The sequence below is a fragment of the Mustelus asterias genome, chromosome 13 (genome assembly GCF_964213995.1).
Source record: "Mustelus asterias chromosome 13, sMusAst1.hap1.1, whole genome shotgun sequence".
NCBI lineage: Eukaryota > Metazoa > Chordata > Chondrichthyes > Carcharhiniformes > Triakidae > Mustelus > Mustelus asterias.
Genome location: NC_135813.1, coordinates 64,130,764 through 64,150,687, shown reverse-complemented (window position 1 = coordinate 64,150,687; position 19,924 = coordinate 64,130,764). Strand labels below are relative to the sequence as shown.

General features: G+C 55.8%; 1 protein-coding gene across 1 annotated transcript in view; it reads left to right on the top strand.

Moving 5' to 3' along the window:
- Positions 1-19,660, top strand: part of LOC144502266 (solute carrier family 2, facilitated glucose transporter member 11-like) — an 88,648-nt gene extending 68,988 nt beyond the window's left edge. The window contains exons 8-9 of the mRNA XM_078226089.1: positions 17,040-17,133; positions 19,530-19,660. Coding sequence (XP_078082215.1) covers positions 17,040-17,133; positions 19,530-19,660 — 225 coding nt within the window. The remainder of the gene's footprint in view (positions 1-17,039; positions 17,134-19,529) is intronic.
- Positions 19,661-19,924: the final 264 nt, after the last annotated feature.

Below are 19,924 nucleotides of genomic sequence, written 5' to 3'. Positions count from 1 at the left end.
CACACACACACTGCAGCACCCACACACACACACTGCAGCACCCACACACACACTGCAGCACCCACACACACTGCAGCACCCACACACTCACTGCAGCACCCACACACTCACTGCAGCACCCACACACACTCACTGCAGCACCCACACACACTGCAGCACCCACACACACACACTGCAGCACCCACACACACTGCAGCACCCACACACACACACTGCAGCACCCACACACACTGCAGCACCCACACACACACTGCAGCACCCACACACACTGCAGCACCCACACACACACTGCAGCACCCACACACACTGCAGCACCCACACACACACACTGCAGCACCCACACACACACACTGCAGCACCCACACACACTGCAGCACCCACACACACACAGCAGCTCCCACACACACTGCAGCACCCACACACACACACTGCAGCACCCACACACACACTGCAGTACCCACACACACACTGCAGCACCCACACACACACACTGCAGCACCCACACACACACACTGCAGCACCCACACACACTGCAGCACCCACACACACACTGCAGCACCCACACACACACACTGCAGCACCCACACACACTGCAGCACCCACACACACACAGCAGCTCCCACACACACTGCAGCACCCACACACACACACTGCAGCACCCACACACACACTGCAGTACCCACACACACACTGCAGCACCCACACACACTCACTGCAGCACCCACACACACACTGCAGCACACATACACACACACTGCAGCACCCACACACACACTGCAGCACCCACACACACGGCAGCACCCACACACACACACTGCAGCACCCACACACACTGCAGCACCCACACACACACTGCAGCTCCCACACACACACTGCAGCACCCACACACACACTGCAGCACCCACACACACGGCAGCACCCACACACACACACTGCAACACCCACACACACACTGCAGCACCCACACACACACTGCAGCACCCACACACACACTGCAGCACCCACACACACACTGCAGCAGGCACACACACGGCAGCACCCACACACACACACTGCAGCACCCACACACACTGCAGCACCCACACACACACTGCAGCACCCACACACACACTGCAGCACCCACACACACACGGCAGCACCCACACACACACACTGCAGCACCCACACACACTGCAGCACCCACACACACACTGCAGCACCCACACACACACAGCAGCACCCACACACACACTGCAGCACCCACACACACACACTGCAGCACCCACACACACTGCAGCACCCACACACACACACTGCAGCACCCACTCACTCACTGCAGCACCCACACACACTGCAGCACCCACACACACACACTGCAGCACCCACACACTCACTGCAGCACCCACACACACTGCAGCACCCACACACACACACTGCAGCACCCACTCACTCACTGCAGCACCCACACACACTGCAGCACCCACACACACACACTGCAGCACCCACACACTCACTGCAGCACCCACACACTCACTGCAGCACCCACACACACACACTGCAGCACCACACACACTGCAGCACCCACACACACACACTGCAGCACGCACACACACACTGCAGCACCACACTCACTGCAGCACCCACACACACTGCAGCACCCACACACACACTGTAGCATCCACACACTCACTGCAGCACCCACACACACTGCAGCACCCACACACTCACTGCAGCACCCACACACACTGCAGCATCCACACACTCACTGCAGCACCCACACACACTGCAGCATCCACACACTCACTGCAGCACCCAAACACACTGCAGCACCCACACACACACTGCAGCATCCACACACTCACTGCAGCACCCACACACACTGCAGCACCCACACACACACTGCAGCATCCACACACTCACTGCAGCACCCACACACACTGCAGCACCCACACACTCACTGCAGCACGCACACACTCTGCAGCACCCACACACACACTGCAGCATCCACACACTCACTGCAGCACCCACACACACTGCAGCACCCACACACACACTGCAGCATCCACACACTCACTGCAGCACCCACACACACTGCAGCACCCACACACACTGCAGCACCCACACACACACTGCAGCATCCACACACACTGCAGCACCCACACACACACTGCAGCACCCACACACACACTGCAGCACCCTAACACACTGCAGCACCCACACACACACTGCAGCACCCACACACACACACTGCAGCACCCACACACTCACTGCAGCACCCACACACACTGCAGCACCCACACACACACTGCAGCACCCACACACACACACTGCAGCACCCACACACTCACTGCAGCACCCACACACACACTCACTGCAGCACCCACACACACACTGCAGCACCCACACACACACTGCAGCACACACACACACACTGCAGCACCCAGACACACTCTGCAGCACCCACTCACACACACTGCAGCATCCACACACACACTGCAGCACCCACACACTCACTGCAGCACCCACACACTCACTGCAGCATCCACACACTCACTGCAGCACCCACACACACTGCAGCACCCACACACTCACTGCAGCACACACGCACTCACTGCAGCACCCACACACACACACTGCAGCACCCACACACACACACTGCAGCACCCACACACACACTGCAGCACCCACACACACTGCAGCACCCACACACTCACTGCAGCACCCACACACTCACTGCAGCACCCACACACACTCACTGCAGCACCCACACACACTGCAGCACCCACACACACACACTGCAGCACCCACACACACTGCAGCACCCACACACACACACTGCAGCACCCACACACACTGCAGCACCCACACACACACTGTAGCACCCACACACACTGCAGCACCCACACACACACTGCAGCACCCACACACACTGCAGCACCCACACACACACACTGCAGCACCCACACACACACACTGCAGCACCCACACACACTGCAGCACCCACACACACACAGCAGCTCCCACACACACTGCAGCACCCACACACACACACTGCAGCACCCACACACACACTGCAGTACCCACACACACACTGCAGCACCCACACACACACACTGCAGCACCCACACACACACACTGCAGCACCCACACACACTGCAGCACCCACACACACACTGCAGCACCCACACACACACACTGCAGCACCCACACACACTGCAGCACCCACACACACACAGCAGCTCCCACACACACTGCAGCACCCACACACACACACTGCAGCACCCACACACACACTGCAGTACCCACACACACACTGCAGCACCCACACACACTCACTGCAGCACCCACACACACACTGCAGCACACACACACACACACTGCAGCACCCACACACACACTGCAGCTCCCACACACACGGCAGCACCCACACACACACTGCAGCACCCACACACACTGCAGCACCCACACACACACTGCAGCACCCACACAAACACTGCAGCACCCACACTGCAGCACCCACACACACACTGCAGCACCCACACACTCACTGCAGCACCCACACACACACACTGCAGCACCCACACACACACTGCAGCACCCACACACACACTGCAGCACCCACACACACACTGCAGCACCCACACACACACTGCAGCACCCACACACACGGCAGCACCCACACACACACACTGCAGCACCCACACACACACACTGCAGCACCCACACACACACTGCAGCACCCACACACACACTGCAGCACCCACACACACACGGCAGCACCCACACACACACACTGCAGCACCCACACACACTGCAGCACCCACACACACACCGCAGCACCCACACACACACAGCAGCACCCACACACACACTGCAGCACCCACACACACACACTGCAGCACCCACACACACTGCAGCACCCACACACACACACTGCAGCACCCACTCACTCACTGCAGCACCCACACACACTGCAGCACCCACACACACACACTGCAGCACCCACACACTCACTGCAGCACCCACACACACTGCAGCACCCACACACACACACTGCAGCACCACACACACTGCAGCACCCACACACACAAACTGCAGCACGCACACACACACTGCAGCACCACACTCACTGCAGCACCCACACACACTGCAGCACCCACACACACACTGTAGCATCCACACACTCACTGCAGCACCCACACACACTGCAGCACCCACACACTCACTGCAGCACCCACACACACTGCAGCATCCACACACTCACTGCAGCACCCACACACACACACTGCAGCACCCACACACACACTGCAGCACCCACACACACACTGCAGCATCCACACACACACTGCAGCACCCACACACACTGCAGCACCCACACACACACTGCAGCACCCACACACACTGCAGCACCCACACACACTGCAGCCCACACACACACTGCAGCACACACACACACTGCAGCACCCACACACACACTCTGCAGCACCCACACCCACACTGCAGCACCCACACACACACTGCAGCATCCACACACACACACTGCAGCACCCACACCCACACTGCAGCACCCACACACACACTGCAGCACCCACACACACTGCAGCACCCACACACACACACTGCAGCACCCACACACACACTGCAGCACCCACACACACACTGCAGCACCCACACACACTGCAGCACACACACACTCACTGCAGCACCCACACACACACTGCAGCTCCCACACACACACTGCAGCACCCACACACACTGCAGCACCCACACACACACTGCAGCACCCACACACACTGCAGCACACACACACTCACTGCAGCACCCACACACACACTGCAGCTCCCACACACACACTGCAGCACCCACACACACACTGCAGCACCCACACACACTGCAGCACCCACACACACTGCAGCATCCACACACACACTGCAGCACACACACTCTGCAGCTCCCACACACACACACTGCCGCACACACACACTGCAGCACCCACACACACTGCAGCTCCCACACACACACTGCAGCACCCACACTCTGCAGCACCCACACCCACACTGCAGCACCCACACACACACACTGCAGCACACACACTCTGCAGCACCCACACCCACACTGCAGCACCCACACACACAAACTGCTGCACCCACACACACACTGCAGCTCCCACACACACACTGCCGCACACACACTCTGCAGCACCCACACCCACTCTGCAGCACCCACACCCACACTGCAGCACCCACACACACACACTGCAGCACACACACTCTGCAGCACCCACACCCACTCTGCAGCACCCACACACACAAACTGCTGCACCCACACACACACACTGCAGCACACACACTCTGCAGCACCCACACCCACTCTGCAGCACCCACACCCACACTGCAGCACCCACACACACACACTGCAGCACACACACTCTGCAGCACCCACACCCACTCTGCAGCACCCACACACACAAACTGCTGCACCCACACACCCACACTGCAGCACCCACACACACACACTGCAGCACACACACACTGCAGCTCCCACACGCACACTGCAGCACCCACACACACACTGCAGCACACACACACACACTGCAGCACCCACACACACACAGCAGCACCCACACACACACACTGCCGCACACACACTCTGCAGCACCCACACCCACACTGCAGCACCCACACACACACACTGCAGCACACACGCTCTGCAGCACCCACACCCACACTGCAGCACCCACACACACACTGCAGCTCCCACACACACACTGCAGCACCCACACACACACTGCAGCACCCACACACACACTGCAGCACCCACACACACACACTGCAGCACCCAAACACACACTGCAGCACCCACACACACTCTGCAGCACCCACACACACTCTGCAGCACCCACACCCACACAGCAGCACCCACACACACACTCCAGCACCCACACCCACACTTCAGCACCCACACACACTCTGCAGCACCCACACACACTCTGCAGCGCCCACACCCACACTGCAGCACCCACACACACACTCCAGCACCCACACCCACACTTCAGCACCCACACACTCACTGCAGCACCCACACACACACTGCAGCTCCCACACACACACTGCAGCACCCACACACACACTGCAGCACCCACACACTCACTGCAGCACCCACACACACACTGCAGCACCCACACACACACTGCAGCACCCACACACACACTGCAGCTCCCACACACACACGCTGCAGCACCCACACACACACTGCAGCACCCACACACACACTGCAGCACCCACACACACACACTGCAGCACCCACACACACACACTGCAGCACCCACACACGCACTGCAGCACCCACACACAGACACTGCAGCACCCACACACACACGCAGCAGCACCCACACACACTGCAGCACCCACACACACACTGCAGCACCCACACACACACACTGCAGCACCCACACACACACTGCAGCACCCACACACACACACTGCAGCACCCACACACACACGCTGCAGCACCCACACACACTGCAGCACCCACACACACACTGCAGCACCCACACACACACGCTGCAGCACCCACACACACACTGCAGCACCCACCCACACACTGCAGCACCCACACACACACTGCAGCACCCACACACACTGCAGCACCCACACACACTGCAGCACCCACACACACTGCAGCACCCACACACACACTGCAGCACCCACTCACACTGCAGCACCCACACACACACTGCAGCACACACACACACTGCAGCACACACACTCTGCAGCACCCACACCCACACTGCAGCACCCACACACACACTCCAGCACCCACACCCACACTGCAGCACCCACACACACACACTGCAGCTCCCACACACGCACTGCAGCACCCACACCCACACTGCAGCACCCACACACACACACTGCAGCACCCACACACGCACTGCAGCACCCACACGCACTGCAGCACCCACACCCACACTGCAGCAGCCACACACACACACTGCAGCACCCACACACACACACTGCAGCACCCAATCAAACACTGCAGCACCCACACACACTGCAGCATCCACACACACACTGCAGCACCCACACACACACACTGCAGCACCCAATCAAACACTGCAGCACCCACACACACTGCAGCACCCACACACACTGCAGCACCCACACACACACTGCAGCACCCACACACACACGCTGCAGCACCCACACACACACTGCAGCATCCACACACACACACTGCAGCACCCACACCCACACTGCAGCACCCACACACACACTGCAGCACCCACACACACTGCAGCACCCACACACACACACTGCAGCACCCACACACACACTGCAGCACCCACACACACACTGCAGCACCCACACACACTGCAGCACACACACACTCACTGCAGCACCCACACACACACTGCAGCTCCCACACACACACTGCAGCACCCACACTCTGCAGCACCCACACCCACACTGCAGCACCCACACACACACACTGCAGCACACACACTCTGCAGCACCCACACCCACACTGCAGCACCCACACACACAAACTGCTGCACCCACACACACACTGCAGCTCCCACACGCACACTGCAGCACCCACACACACTGCAGCACCCACACACACACTGCAGCTCCCACACACACACTGCAGCACCCACACACACACTGCAGCACCCACACACACACTGCAGCACCCACACACACACTGCAGCACCCACACACACACTGCAGCACCCACACACACACTGCAGCTCCCACGCACTCACTGCAGCTCCCACACACACACACTGCAGCACACACACTCTGCAGCACCCACACCCACACTGCAGCACCCACACACACACGCTGCAGCACCCACACACACACTGCAGCACCCACACACACACTGCAGCACCCACACACACACTGCAGCACCCACACACACACACTGCAGCACCCACATACACACACTGCAGCACCCACACACGCACTGCAGCACCCACACACAGACACTGCAGCACCCACACACACACGCAGCAGCACCCACACACACACTGCAGCACCCACACACACACACTGCAGCACCCACACACACACTGCAGCACCCACACACACACACTGCAGCACCCACACACACACGCTGCAGCACCCACACACACTGCAGCACCCACACACACACTGCAGCACCCACACACACACGCTGCAGCACCCACACACACACTGCAGCACCCACCCACACACTGCAGCACCCACACACACACTGCAGCACCCACACACACTGCAGCACCCACACACACTGCAGCACCCACACACACTGCAGCACCCACACACACACTGCAGCACCCACTCACACTGCAGCACCCACACACACACTGCAGCACACACACACACTGCAGCACACACACTCTGCAGCACCCACACCCACACTGCAGCACCCACACACACACTCCAGCACCCACACCCACACTGCAGCACCCACACACACACACTGCAGCTCCCACACACGCACTGCAGCACCCACACCCACACTGCAGCACCCACACACACACACTGCAGCACCCACACACGCACTGCAGCACCCACACGCACTGCAGCACCCACACCCACACTGCAGCAGCCACACACACACACTGCAGCACCCACACACACACACTGCAGCACCCAATCAAACACTGCAGCACCCACACACACTGCAGCACCCACACACACACTGCAGCACCCACACACACACACTGCAGCACCCAATCAAACACTGCAGCACCCACACACACTGCAGCACCCACACACACTGCAGCACCCACACACACACTGCAGCACCCACACACACACGCTGCAGCACCCACACACACACTGCAGCATCCACACACACACACTGCAGCACCCACACCCACACTGCAGCACCCACACACACACTGCAGCACCCACACACACTGCAGCACCCACACACACACACTGCAGCACCCACACACACACTGCAGCACCCACACACACACTGCAGCACCCACACACACTGCAGCACACACACACTCACTGCAGCACCCACACACACACTGCAGCTCCCACACACACACTGCAGCACCCACACTCTGCAGCACCCACACCCACACTGCAGCACCCACACACACACACTGCAGCACACACACTCTGCAGCACCCACACCCACACTGCAGCACCCACACACACAAACTGCTGCACCCACACACACACTGCAGCTCCCACACGCACACTGCAGCACCCACACACACACTGCAGCACCCACACACACCGCAGCACCCACACACACACTGCAGCTCCCACGCACTCACTGCAGCTCCCACACACACACTGCAGCACCCACACACACACAGCAGCACCCACACACACACACTGCAGCACACACACTCTGCAGCACCCACACCCACACTGCAGCACCCACACACACACTGCAGCTCCCACACACACACTGCAGCACCCACACACACACTGCAGCACCCACACACACTGCAGCACCCACACACACACACTGCAGCACCCACACACACACTGCAGCACCCACACACACTCTGCAGCACCCACACACACTCTGCAGCACCCACACCCACACAGCAGCACCCACACACACACTCCAGCACCCACACCCACACTTCAGCACCCACACACACTCTGCAACACCCACACACACTCTGCAGCGCCCACACCCACACTGCAGCACCCACACACACACTCCAGCACCCACACCCACACTTCAGCACCCACACACTCACTGCAGCACCCACACACACACTGCAGCTCCCACACACAGACTGCAGCACCCACACACACACTGCAGCACCCACACACTCACTGCAGCACCCACACACACACTGCAGCACCCACACACACACTGCAGCACCCACACACACACTGCAGCTCCCACACACACACGCTGCAGCACCCACACACACACTGCAGCACCCACACACACACTGCAGCACCCACACACACACACTGCAGCACCCACACACACACACTGCAGCACCCACACACGCACTGCAGCACCCACACACAGACACTGCAGCACCCACACACACACGCAGCAGCACCCACACACACTGCAGCACCCACACACACACTGCAGCACCCACACACACATGCTGCAGCACCCACACACACACACACTGCAGCAGCCACTCACACACTGCAGCACCCACACACACACACTGCAGCACCCACACACACACTGCAGCACCCACACACACACACTGCAGCACCCACACACACACGCTGCAGCACCCACACACACTGCAGCACCCACACACACACTGCAGCACCCACACACACACGCTGCAGCACCCACACACACACTGCAGCACCCACACACACACTGCAGCACCCACACACACTGCAGCACCCACATACACTGCAGCACCCACACACACTGCAGCACCCACACACACACTGCAGCACCCACACACACTGCAGCACCCACACACACACTGCAGCACCCACACACACACACTGCAGCACACACACTCTGCAGCACCCACACCCACACTGCAGCACCCACACACACACTGCAGCACCCACACTCACACACTGCAGCACCCACACACACACACTGCAGCACCCACACACACACTGCAGCACCCACACACACACACTGCAGCACCCACACACACACGCTGCAGCACCCACACACACTGCAGCACCCACACACACACTGCAGCACCCACACACACACGCTGCAGCACCCACACACACACTGCAGCACACACACACACACTGCAGCACCCACACACACTGCAGCACCCACACACACTGCAGCACCCACACACACACTGCAGCACCCACACACACACTGCAGCACCCACACACACACTGCAGCACCCACACACACACACACTGCAGCACACACACTCTGCAGCACCCACACCCACACTGCAGCACCCACACCCACACTCCAGTACCCACACTGCAGCACCCACACACACACACTGCAGCTCCCACACACACACAGCAGCACCCACACACACACACTGCAGCACACACACTCTGCAGCACCCACACCCACACTGCAGCACCCACACACACACTGCAGCTCCCACACACACACTGCAGCACCCACACACACACTGCAGCACCCACACACACTGCAGCACCCACACACACACACTGCAGCACCCACACACACACTGCAGCACCCACACACACTCTGCAGCACCCACACACACTCTGCAGCACCCACACCCACACAGCAGCACCCACACACACACTCCAGCACCCACACCCACACTTCAGCACCCACACACACTCTGCAACACCCACACACACTCTGCAGCGCCCACACCCACACTGCAGCACCCACACACACACTCCAGCACCCACACCCACACTTCAGCACCCACACACTCACTGCAGCACCCACACACACACTGCAGCTCCCACACACAGACTGCAGCACCCACACACACACTGCAGCACCCACACACTCACTGCAGCACCCACACACACACTGCAGCACCCACACACACACTGCAGCACCCACACACACACTGCAGCTCCCACACACACACGCTGCAGCACCCACACACACACTGCAGCACCCACACACACACACTGCAGCACCCACACACACACTGCAGCACCCACACACACACACTGCAGCACCCACACACACACACTGCAGCACCCACACACGCACTGCAGCACCCACACACAGACACTGCAGCACCCACACACACACGCAGCAGCACCCACACACACTGCAGCACCCACACACACACTGCAGCACCCACACACACATGCTGCAGCACCCACACACACACACACTGCAGCAGCCACTCACACACTGCAGCACCCACACACACACACTGCAGCACCCACACACACACTGCAGCACCCACACACACACACTGCAGCACCCACACACACACGCTGCAGCACCCACACACACTGCAGCACCCACACACACACTGCAGCACCCACACACACACGCTGCAGCACCCACACACACACTGCAGCACCCACACACACACTGCAGCACCCACACACACTGCAGCACCCACATACACTGCAGCACCCACACACACTGCAGCACCCACACACACACTGCAGCACCCACACACACTGCAGCACCCACACACACACTGCAGCACCCACACACACACACTGCAGCACACACACTCTGCAGCACCCACACCCACACTGCAGCACCCACACACACACTGCAGCACCCACACTCACACACTGCAGCACCCACACACACACACTGCAGCACCCACACACACACTGCAGCACCCACACACACACACTGCAGCACCCACACACACACGCTGCAGCACCCACACACACTGCAGCACCCACACACACACTGCAGCACCCACACACACACTGCAGCACCCACACACACACGCTGCAGCACCCACACACACACTGCAGCACACACACACACACTGCAGCACCCACACACACTGCAGCACCCACACACACTGCAGCACCCACACACACACTGCAGCACCCACACACACACTGCAGCACCCACACACACACTGCAGCACCCACACACACACACACTGCAGCACACACACTCTGCAGCACCCACACCCACACTGCAGCACCCACACACACACTCCAGCACCCACACCCACACTGCAGCACCCACACACACACACTGCAGCTCCCACACACGCACTGCAGCACACACACACACACACTGCAGCACACACACACACACACTGCAGCACACACACACACACACTGCAGCTCCCACACACGCACTGCAGCACCCACACACACACGCTGCAGCACCCACACACACACACTGCAGCACCCACACACACACTGCAGCACCCACACACACACACTGCAGCACCCACACACTCTGCAGCACCCACACCCACACTGCAGCACCCACACACACACTCCAGCACCCACACCCACACTGCAGCACCCACACACACACACTGCAGCTCCCACACACGCACTGCAGCACCCACACCCACACTGCAGCACCCACACACACACACTGCAGCTCCCACACCCACACTGCAGCACCCACACCCACACTGCAGCACCCACACACACACACTGCAGCTCCCACACACGCACTGCAGCACCCACACCCACACTGCAGCACCCACACACACACTGCAGCTCCCACACACACACACTGCAGCACCCAATCAAACACTGCAGCACACACACACACTGCAGCACCCACACACACTGCAGCACCCACACACACACTGCAGCTCCCACACACACTGCAGCACCCACACACACACTGCAGCACACACACACACACGCTGCAGCACCCACACACACTGCAGCACCCACACACACTGCAGCACCCACACACACACGCTGCAGCACCCACACACAGTGCATTTTCACGAGCCTTGCTGTTGTGAACTTTGTGCTTCCCAGTCACCCCGAAAAGCAGGTGGTGAATTGTGTTAATCGATAACCGAGTTCTGATTCCTGTCAGCTCTGATGGGATTTGATTTTCCATGGCTGCACCCACCTGTGTAAGGCAGAGGCCTCCTTCACCAGCCTCTTCACGCTGTGCACAATATTGATTCTAATCTGCCTTGGCTTCAACTCCTCACAAAGGGCCTGACCAGCAGAGTACACCATGTTTCAGAGAGTTTGATAATTATTTGCAGTGTGGGGACACTTCGTCTCCAGCTTCCGTTTTGTGTAGTATTAACCAGAGGAGCAATGGAGCTCACTCAGAAGGAAAAACCAGTAAAACTTGGGAAATGATTGGTACCGGTCTGAACCGGGTTTAAAATGGAACTCTGCTTAGGACAAAACGGAACTCCAGTTCAGACCAGTGCCAGTCTGAAGTCGCGATGCTAGTTCCTCACCACAGTGTTCCCAGCCTCTGTGACCTGCTCTTGTTTATATGGCCTGTCCAGTTCAGTTTCTGGTCAATGGAACCCCCAGGATGTTGATAGTGGGAGATTCGGCAATGGAAATGCCATTGAACGTCACAGGGAGACGGTTAGATTCTCTCTAGTTGGAGATGTTCATTTGTTGTCACTTATGTGGCGTGAATGTTACCTGTGACTTGTCAGCCCAAGCCTGGGTGTTGTCCAGGTCTTCCTGCAGGTGAATGTGGACTGCTTCAGTATCTTTTTGAGGTGCGAATGGTACTGAACGCTGTGGCCTTCCAAGAATATCCAACGTTCAGCCAGTCTGGTTATTTCTGCACTAATGTCTTAGTTAAAAAGGTCCATCAGGGATGTCACAAAATTGTACAGGGTGCAGAGGGTTTTATCGTATGTTAACAAGAGACTAAGGATTTCATTTGATTCGATTTATTATTGTCACATGTATTAGTGTACAGTGAAAAATATTGTTTCTTGCGCGCTATACAGACAAAGCATACTGTTCATAGAGCATGTAGGGGAGAGGGAAAGGAGAGGGTGCAGAATGTAGTATTACAGAGAGAAAGCTCAGCTTAATATGTAGTCGGTCCATTCAAAAGTCTGATGGCAGCAGCAGGGAAGAATCGTTTCTTGAGTCGGTTGGTACGTGTCCTCAGACTTTTGTATCTTTTTTCTGACAGAAGAAGGTGGAAGAGAGAATGTCTGGGGTGCGTGGAGTCCTTGATTATGCTGGCAGCTTTTCAGAGGCAGCAGGAAGTGTAGACAGAGTCAATGGATGGGAGGTTGGATTGCGTGATGGACTGGGCTACCTTCATGATCCTTTGTTTTTTCTTGCGGTCTTAGGCAGAGCAGGAGCTATACCAAGCTGTGATACAACCAGAAAGAATGCGTTCTGTGATGCATCTGTAAAAATTGGTGAGAATCGTAGCACACATACCCAATTTCCTTAGCCTCCTGAGAAAGTAGGGGGGGCGTTGGTGGGCTTACTTAGTGTCAGTGTGGAGGGACCAGGACAAGTTGTTGGTGATCTGCACACCTAGAAACTTGAAGCTCTCGACCATTTCCATTTCATCACCGTTGATGTTTAAGCCTGTTTACGAGTGTCACAAGCAGGCTTACATTAACACTGCAATGAAGTTACTGTGAAAATCCCCTAGTTGCCAGACTCACTCATTTGCCTGTTCAGGTACACTGAGGGAGAAATTAACATGGCCAATGTACCTAACCAGGACTGTGGGAGGAAACTTGAGCACCCGGAGGACACGGGAGAATGTGCAGACTCTGCACAGATAGTGACCCAAGCCAGGAATTGAACCTGGGTCGCTGGCGCTGTGAGTAGCAGTGCTAACCACTAGACAGGGGCATGTTCTCCACGACGCTTCCTGAAGTCATTGACTATCTCCTTCGGCTTACTGGTATTGAGGGAGAGATTATTGCCGTCGCACCATTTCACCAGATGCACCATCTCTCTCCTGTACTGTATCTCGTCATTGTTTGAGATCCGACCCCCTATAGTGGTGGACATCAGGGGTGCAATTTTCCCAAACAACGGGTGGGAAAACGGGAGGTTTTCCCATCCGTTTTTTGGGCGAACTTAGTTAAATGAATTTCCAGCTCTCTACATAGCACAGAGGCCTTCAGGGGATTTATGCCTGTGCGAAATGCTCCCCTTGGCATTGTCTGGTGCCAAGGCAGTGCCAGGGTGCCCAGTGGGCAGTGCCAAAGTGTCATGCCTCTGACGGCCTCAATGTCCTCCAGTCCCACCAGCAAGGCCATCACTCCTGGTCCCCTGTTGCCGGGGATCCTATGCGATACCCGCTGGTGTGAACCTCCACTGGCTTGGGTCAGAAACATGAGTGAGCCTGAACGATAGCATTCCGGGCTCGCTAGAGAGATGCAAATCAGTATTTGCATATTGTAATCAACCTCACACCGCTCCCCGCCATGAGGCTGATTACATTGAAAAAAACGACCCAGGATGACTGCGAACGGCCGCACGCCAGCTGCGATTTCCACTTTTGGCCAGCTGCTGACTTTTCCCGGCCCGCTACGCCACTCAACCAGCACAGCGGGCCGGGAAAATCACGCCCCATCCATCTGAAATGACTTGAGGAGCTGGGGTTGTACTTCTTTGAGCAGAGAAGGTTAAAAGGAGATTATAAAGATTGAGCAAATAATGAGTAATTGTTTCCACTGGAGAGAGTAAATATTGGGAAGACACTGCATTCAGATCATTGACCAAATGATAAGATGAGGAGAGTTTATTTTTAGAAGGGTCGCTGTGATTTGGAATACACTATCTGACAGGGTGGTTGAAGTGGATTTATCAGTAATTTTGAAAAGGGAATTGTCTAAATACTTGAAAAAGTTAAAAATACTTTACAATTGCAGGATTATAGGGAAAGAACAGGGTAGTGGGACTAATCAGATCACTCGTTCAAAGAGCCAGCACAGACTAAATGGACTGAATGGCCTCCTTCTGCACGGTTCTGGTTTTATAATTACTAATCACCCATCTGTCCTCAAGGCAAAAGAGCAATAAATATTTGGAATAATCTAATGTAGTGATAGAGATAAAAACTTTGGGTCAATCAAAATGCAGGTCAATGGCAGAGTTAGTGGGCCAGATTCTCTGATCTCGCTGGCAGCAAGGATTCTCCAGTCCCGCTGCAGTGAATGGAGATTTGGCTGAGCGCCAAATTCCCTATCCTCGCTGGCAGTAAGGATTCTCTAGTCCTGCTGCAGTGAATGGAGATTTGGCTGAGCACCAAATTCCCTATCCTTGCTGGCAGCAAGGATTCTCCAGTCCCGCTGCAGTGAATGGAGATTTGGCTGAGCGCCAAATTCCCTGTTCTCGCTGGCAGCCAGGGTTCTCCAGTCCCGCTGCAGTGAATGGAGATTTGGCTGAGCACCAAATTCCCTGTTCTCGCTGGCAGCCAGGATTCTCCAGTCCCGCTGCAGTGAATGGAGATTTGGCTGAGTGCCAGATTCCCTGTCCTCACTGGCAATGGCGGCAGGGAGTGAATGGCCGGAGAATTCTGGCCAGTATATTTGAAAGAGCAGTTCAGGGGGATAATTGTCCTCCTCTCATCTTAGATTCTGGTTTCCTCACAGTGGGTCTGACGTGATTGAAAGGTAGTGTGTGGGGTTTGGGGCTGTGGGGGAAGGGGGGTGTAAGAATCATTTCAGTTTACGTGACTGGCACCTAATCCTGTCCATTGCCCCTCAGCACCTCGTCCACTGGATGCCGTATTGCAGTATGGTCATCATCTTTGCTTATGTCTTCTGCTACGGAGTGGGCCCAGGTGAGCTGAATCATACAGGTATCCTTTCTCCTAACGCGCCACTGCCACTGCTGATTGTCCCTTTAAGCATCAATCTGCAGAGTAAGGGTCACAAAACCCAGGAAACCAATTGGAGGGCAGGGTGAGAGATCATTCTGGTAAGCATGGGCTTCTGTACTCAGAGTCATCCCGGGAGCTGATTGCAGCTATGAGGCTGCAAGTCTCTGTATAGTTTTAACCTCTAAATAAACTCGTGTTTTTCCTAAACTGATGAACGAGCATCTTTACATTTGGCGACGAGGATAAAAAAGAATGCTCAGACTGAGCGTATCCAGTTTACACCAAAGTTTCGAACAGAAAAGAATATTTAGCCGGATGTCCCTCTTTGGACGGATAGGTACATTTGACTTCTCCGTGGAGGACAATACATAGAGCGCCTTGGGGATTACTTCCAAGCAAACAAAACAGGGGAGGAGGTGAAGCACAAGGCAATTCTTCTGAGGGTGTGTGAAACCCAAGCTTATCTGATTCACAATCTCACAGCCCCAAGCGTGCCCGACTCCAAATCATTCAGTGAGCTCGTGGAACTAGTGAAGTCACATTTCCAGCTTAGACCATCAGTCACACTCCCGAGATTAAAGTTTATTTCAATAGGGAGAGCTCTGGGTGAAACGATTGCAACGTACATACCAAATTTGAACAGATATGGGAGTATTGCAATTTTGGAGCCACTTCGAAGGATATGTTATGGGACAGATTAGTCTGCAGGGTGAAAAATGAGGCAATTCAACGGAGATTACTTGCAAAAGTTGATATAAATTTTAAATGAGCAATGGAGATAGCACTGGCAATGGAAAATGCTGAAAATGGCACACGAGAGTCACAGAATGCACAAAACAGTACCGTTCACTAGTCAGGCCGGGGACCTGCAGTGGTGCCAACATCGAAGAATTGGGCGCAAGGCGGGAAATGAGTTCAGCCACAAATAAGACAAGAGGATTTAGAGGAGGCAATCTATCACAAAGCTTGAAGTGAAATGTCATAATTTCTTGATTGGAGTCTTGATTGAGAAGTCGTGGAGCCCCCACGATGCACCTCCAACCACTTGGAGTGCGCATCCACCATGATTTGAATTGTGGGACCCATAAAGGGCCCCTCAAAGTTCACATGTATGCGCACCCATGGTCTTCCAGGGCACTGCCATGGGTGTAGGGAGGCTGAGGGTGGGAGTTTTTAATTTTTTGGCACAGGTCACATCACTTCACCAAGTCTGTGATGTCGGAGTCATGACTGGACCACCAGATGTCACTCCTGGTCAATACCTTTATTTTCGATACTCCCAGGTGGCCATTATATAGTTCCGTTAATATCTGACGTCATCCTGTGTGGGGGAGCAAATACTCAGGACCCCCACAGAATGATCCTGTCCTCAGCACTAAGCTTGTCTTTTTAATGAAGCAGGGTTTCATTTCTTCAGAGGGTTGTCCTTGGAATCCACTGTGCAGCATCATGTGCCTTATTTTAGATAAGGTTGAATCTTTTTGGGTCCAGGCCTCAATCTGCCTTGCTAACACTGGCAAAGCCTCAAAAATTCAGCATCATCACAACCTCTTCCAATGCTGGTAAAGGAACCAGGCTTGTGGGCAACGGGAGGCAACTCAGTGTGTCAGCATTGGCTATCCAGGTTCCAGGGCAGTGTTCTAGAAGGTATTCATAGGCCATCAATAACAAGAGCCAGCACTGTATCGGAGCAGAGGTGATAGGGGGATTGCCTCTTTGAATAGGCCCAATAAGGGTTTATGGTTGGTAACTATAAAAAACCGTTGACCATAGACATATTGGTGGAACATTTTCACACCAAATACAACCATCAACCCTTCTTTCTCAATCTGAGAATTCCTTTGTTCCGCATCCAAAAGGGTCCTGGAGGTATACATGATGGGCTTTTCCGCCCCGTCTTTCCAGCAATGTGACAGCACCGTCCCAACCCCATATAGGGGAAGCATCACAAGGCAATATAAGTTCCTTCTTAGGGTTAAACTGGGCCATAAGACCTGCTCCATTATCTCTGCAAGATTTCCAAGTTGACCAGGTGTTCTTGTTCCAAAGCTCCCGTGACCAAGACGTTATCTAAGTATGCTGCTACCCTAGATAGCCCTTGAAGGATATTCTCCATAACTCTTTGGAAAATGGCACACGCTGACAAGGCTCCCAAAGGGCAAGAGGGTATACTCGTAGATCCCGTTATGTGTGTTGGTTGTCACATATTTCCAGGAGGACTTGTCCAATTCACATTGAAGATAGGTGTGGCTCATGTTCCACTTGGAGAACATCTCACTGCCTGCTAACTTAGTGCACAAGTATTTGATTTAGGGCATCGAGTACCTATCGAGTTTGGAGACTCAATTAATTGTTAATTTATAATCCTCACAAAGACCGAACTGATTTGTTGGGCTTAAGAATGGACTACGGGCGCAGCCCATTCTGCAACTTGCATGGGCATTATTATATCGAAACTTTCAAGGCGCTTTCTCCAGCATGCACTATGGAACTGGGCTTGATCTGAAGTATCTAGGTGTAGTGTTGGGATCAACATAGATCTTGGCTTTGGCCCCCTTTATTTTTCCCAGGCCCTCTTGGAAAACTCCAGGATATCTAATAATAACTTTGTACACTTCCCTACGCCTAGCCTGAAGATCTCCAACCAGTTCAGCCGGATCTGCTAGAGCCAATCCCTCCCCATAAGGCTTGGTCCATGCCCCAGTTCGACAATGAGTGGGAGATGAGCTGATTGCTGCCTGTAAGTTACTGGGGCCACTGTGGTGCTTTT